The sequence below is a fragment of the Pangasianodon hypophthalmus genome, chromosome 8 (assembly GCF_027358585.1).
Source record: "Pangasianodon hypophthalmus isolate fPanHyp1 chromosome 8, fPanHyp1.pri, whole genome shotgun sequence".
NCBI classification, from domain to species: domain Eukaryota; kingdom Metazoa; phylum Chordata; class Actinopteri; order Siluriformes; family Pangasiidae; genus Pangasianodon; species Pangasianodon hypophthalmus.
In genome coordinates this window covers 29907902-29912901 of record NC_069717.1, presented here as the reverse complement: position 1 = coordinate 29912901, position 5000 = coordinate 29907902, and the positions used below count along the sequence as shown (strand labels likewise).

The 5000-nt window shown below is 48.4% G+C and overlaps 1 protein-coding gene across 6 annotated transcripts in view; it reads left to right on the top strand.

Annotated features, from left to right (window-relative positions):
* kdm2ba (lysine (K)-specific demethylase 2Ba) overlaps positions 1-5000 on the top strand; it is a 21715-nt gene that overhangs the window by 9628 nt on the left and 7087 nt on the right. For 5 of the 6 annotated variants that reach the window (XM_053236194.1, XM_053236192.1, XM_053236197.1 and 2 more), the window contains 8 exons: positions 148-235; positions 420-697; positions 1338-1538; positions 1622-1850; positions 1965-2253; positions 2355-2518; positions 2762-2923; positions 4884-5000. The exon at positions 4884-5000 is cut by the window's right edge and continues 102 nt beyond it. In XM_053236194.1, coding sequence (XP_053092169.1) covers positions 148-235; positions 420-697; positions 1338-1538; positions 1622-1850; positions 1965-2253; positions 2355-2518; positions 2762-2923; positions 4884-5000 — 1528 coding nt within the window. The remainder of the gene's footprint in view (positions 1-147; positions 236-419; positions 698-1337; positions 1539-1621; positions 1851-1964; positions 2254-2354; positions 2519-2761; positions 2924-4883) is intronic. The other variant, XM_053236193.1, reaches the window with a different exon arrangement.

The following is a 5000-nucleotide window of genomic DNA, read 5'->3' as shown; positions in this document are numbered from 1 at the left end:
TGTACCCTACCGGCTGCGTCCTAAACACTGCTTCCTCGTAAATAAATAATAAATAATGTTTTATCTCTCTCCCTCTCTCTCTCCCTCTCTCTCCCTTTCTCTCTCCCTTTCTCTCTCTCCCTCTCTCTCCCTCTCTCTGTCCCTCAGGTGAAGGACGCAGCAGGGGTAGTGAACGACGAGCTCCCTAACTGCTGGGAGTGTCCCAAATGTAACTACGCAGGGAAGACTGGGAAAGTGAGTTTCAGAAGAGCGATCAGTGTGATGCTTTATTATAGATTATTTATTATATGTTGTAATTAAAAGCTGATCAGAGTGTGTCGCCATAGCAACAGTGGTATGTTGATGTAAGTGAGTGAGGAATGAAGTGGCGATTAAGTGCGTGAGGTATAAAGTCGTCTCGTCTCGTCTCGTCCTCTTGGCCTGCAAGCAAAAACGAGGCCCAGGATTTAAGTACGCGTCCAACCTGCCGGGCTCGCTGCTGCGGGAGCAGAAATCCACGCGGGACGGCAAGGACGAAGGCGAGCGCAGGCGGGCCGAGAGGGACGACGCCCCCAGGATGCCCTGTGAGGACACGCCCACGCTGCTGCTGCCCAGAGACGTGCCCCGCCCCCGACCCGACATGCCCAACTTCCTCAGGAAGAAGAAGAAACTGTTTGATGATGACGATGAGGAAGAGGACGCTAGTGCAAAGAAGAAGGTAACGTCAACGTCTGGGTGGTCAGTTACCCCCTACCCCCTAGTCCCTACCCTCTACCCCCTACACCGTACTCCCTACCCCCTACCCCCTAGTCCCTACCCTCTACCCCCTACACTCTACTTCCTTCACCATACTCCCTACCTTCTACACCCTACACCCTATCCCCTACACTATACTCTCTACCCCTACACTCTACCTTGTAGTCCCTACTCCCTACACCTTACTTCCTACTCCCTACTTCCTATACCATAGTCCCTACACCCTACCACATAGACACTACTCCCTACACCCTACTCCATACTCCCTACACCCTATTCCTACCTCCTACTCCCTACCCCATACACACTACTCCCTGCCCCCTACTCACTATGCCATACTTCCTACTCTCTACTTCCTTCACTATACTCCCTACACCCTACCTTCTACCCCTACACCATACTCACTACCCCTTACACCTTACTCCCTACACCCTACCCTCTACTCTCTACTTCCTACACCATACTCCCTACCCCTTACACACTACTCCCTACCCCCCTACCCTGTACCCTCTACCCCCTATCCCCTACCCTGTAGCCCCTTTACACTTTGTTGTGTACCAGTTCTGGAAGATGTATTGCCTAAATCGCTCGTCTCGGTGCAGCTGAAGAAGCCGTGGAAGCCGGAGGAGTCGTTACTGCCGAAGATGTCCTCGATGAAGATGGAGGAGGAGGAGCAGTCAGAGGCAGAGGAGGAGAAAGAAGAGGAGAACAAACAGCCATCACGCGGCACAAACAGGAAAGAGTTTGCGTCTGTGAGGAAACAGGAGGAGGAGAGGGACGAGGACGAGGACGACACAAACAAGGTACCCGAGTGTGTTTTATCTCGATGTCGCTTTACGTTACGACGTTCTCTGTCCCTGATGCTGACTTTACTCCTCTGTATCAGTTTGTGAAGGAGGAGGAGGAGGAGGATGAAGGCAGCGAGCTGCAGGAGCGAGTGCAGAGAGCACAGCGGGCTAAACGAGCGCAGCGCAGGAGGACGGGACGGAACGATCACTCGCTCGCTAACGAGAACCTGCAGCCTGACGACAGCGAGAACGACGAGAACGACAAGAAAAACTTCCGGAACGGAGAGAACGGAGAGAGAGCGCACCTGCGGGCCCGCGAGATGAACGGCAAGAACCTTACACGCCATGTGATATTTTAATTCATCATGGCTGACTGTGTGTGCAGAATTATCGGAATAATGGTGTGTGTGTGTGTGTGTGTGTGTGTGTGTGTGTGTGCAGGTGCATCATGGGAGTTGCGCCATTTTTACCCGTCTCAGATCGTACCATTGGGTCTGAACCGTATCCCCCCGCCCATCCGCCCGCCGCCCCCCCGCTCACCACCCAAATGTGTTCAGATGGAGCGTCACGTGATCCGCCCTCCCCCCATCTGCCCTCCTCCTGATAGGCTGCCGCTGGCCGATGGGCGGAGCCACGTGGTGCAGCGTGAAGTCTGGTTGGCCATTTTCAGTCACCTGAGTCACCGTGAGCTGTGTGTGTGCATGCGGGTGTGTCGCACCTGGAACCGCTGGTGAGGGAACATTAACACCGAGGCTGTACCGTACACGTTATTAACATCGGATTATAATAACTGGTGTGTGTGTGTGTGTGTGTGTGTGTGTGTGTGTGTAGGTGCTGCGATAAGCATCTGTGGACGAAGATCAACGTGAGCCGCTGTAAATCCATCACCCCTCTGATGCTGAGTGGAATAATCCGGAGACAGCCAATCATGCTGGACCTCAGCTGGACCAACATCTCCAAGAAGCAGCTGAGCTGGCTCATCAACAGACTGCCCGGTGTGTGTGTGTGTGTGTGTGTGTGTGTGTGAGTGACACACCTCGCTCGATGTTCACTTCCTTGCTCCTTGTCTTAACATCGTATCCAGGGAGATCGCTTAGCAACAACACAACATCTGTATAACGCGAATGTTAGAACCATCACACACCTGTTTATCACAGAACAACACTGAATGTGCTTTACAGGTGTGTGTATATACTGACTGTGTGTGTCTGTGTGTGTGTGTGTGTGTGTGCGCGCAGGTCTGCGTGTGTTGATCCTGTCCGGTTGTTCCTGGGCGGCTGTCTCCGCTCTCTGTACGTCCAGTTGTCCTCTTCTGCGCTCTCTGGACCTGCAGTGGGTGGAAGGACTGAGAGATACACAGATTAAAGACCTGCTGTCTCCACCGACAGACAACAGGCCAGGTAACACACACACACACACACACACACACACACACGAACACACACACACACACACACACACATAAACATATAAACACGAACACACACACACACACACACACACAAACATATAAACACGAACACACACACACACACACACACACATAAACATATAAACACGAACACACACACACACGCGAACACACACACACACACACACACATAAACATATAAACACGAACACACACACACACACACACACACACACAAACATATAAACACGAACACACACACACACACACACATAAACATATAAACACGAACACACACACACACACACACACACACAAACATATAAACACGAACACACACACACACACAAACACACACACACAAACACACACACACACAAACATATAAACACGAACACACACACACACACATAAACATATAAACACGAACACACACACACATAAACATGTAAACACGAACACACACACACACACACACACACACAAACATATAAACACGAACACACACACACATAAACATATAAACACGAACACACACACACACACAAACACACACACACACACACAAACACACACACACACAAACATATAAACACGAACACACACACACACATAAACATATAAACACGAACACACACACACACACACACACATAAACATATAAACACGAACACACACACACAAACACACAAACATGTAAACACGAACACACACACACACACACACACACACACAAACATATAAACACGAACACACACACACACACACACATAAACATATAAACACGAACACACACACACACACACACACAAACATGTAAACACGAACACACACACACACACACACACACAAACATATAAACACGAACACACACACACATAAACATGTAAACACGAACACACACACACACACACACAAACATGTAAACACGAACACACACACACACACACACACATAAACATATAAACACGAACACACACACACACACACACACACATAAACATATAAACACGAACACACACACACACACACACAAACACACACATAAACACGAACACACACACACACACAAACATGAACACACACACACACACATAAACATAAACACGAACACACACACACACACACGAACACACACACACGTGCGCACACACACACACACACACACACACACGAACACACATAAACATATAAACACGAACACACACACACACACACACACGAACACATAAACACGCTATGGTTCATGTAAACATAATAGTGAAGTGTAAATACTGTTACTCCTCATCGTCATGGTTACGTGTTACATAACAGACTCTACTGTATGCACACTGGCCGGCCAATCAGAAGAGAGGATTCCCCCGTCTAATGGCAGTGTGTTATGTAACGCCTTGTTAAACTTCAAAGTATTGCGGAGCTTCAGAGATTGTTGCAGCCAATCAGAAACGAGTGTGATGAAGCGCAGTTACTGCCACTAACCCAAGTGTTTTATTCCTCTTACACCACTGCAGTTTATCAACGATTACGTTTTTATTTCTTAAGAACGACACATCGTACTTTTTTATCCGTTTACAGTTACCTTTAACGCCTCTCACATCGCCAGCTCGTCATGTTACCGAGAAACCGCGTAAACTCCTCTGTCCTGAAGCTGTCAGACTGTTACAAAGCGCTGACACTGGAGACTCCTTCCATCAATGTTACACACATTTCTCCTTACTTTAAGAAAACTTCACCATATCAATGATTTTAATCTGTTTATTATGAGCTGTACACGAACTGTTGCTATAGAAACGATAAAGTATCAGAGCGAGCGCATTAATATAAACCTGCGCTACTGTCAGAGCTGCTGTTATAGAGAACTAATCAACACCTTCTGACCAATCAGAGTGCAGAATTCAGCAGCGCTGTGGTGTAATATAATACACGGTGTGTGTGTGTGTGTGTTTCAGGTCAGATGGACACTCGGAGTAAGCTGCGGAACGTTCTGGATCTGCGTCTCTCGGGGTTGGACATCACGGACGTGTCTCTGCGTCTCATCATCAAAAACATGCCGCTGTTAAAACACC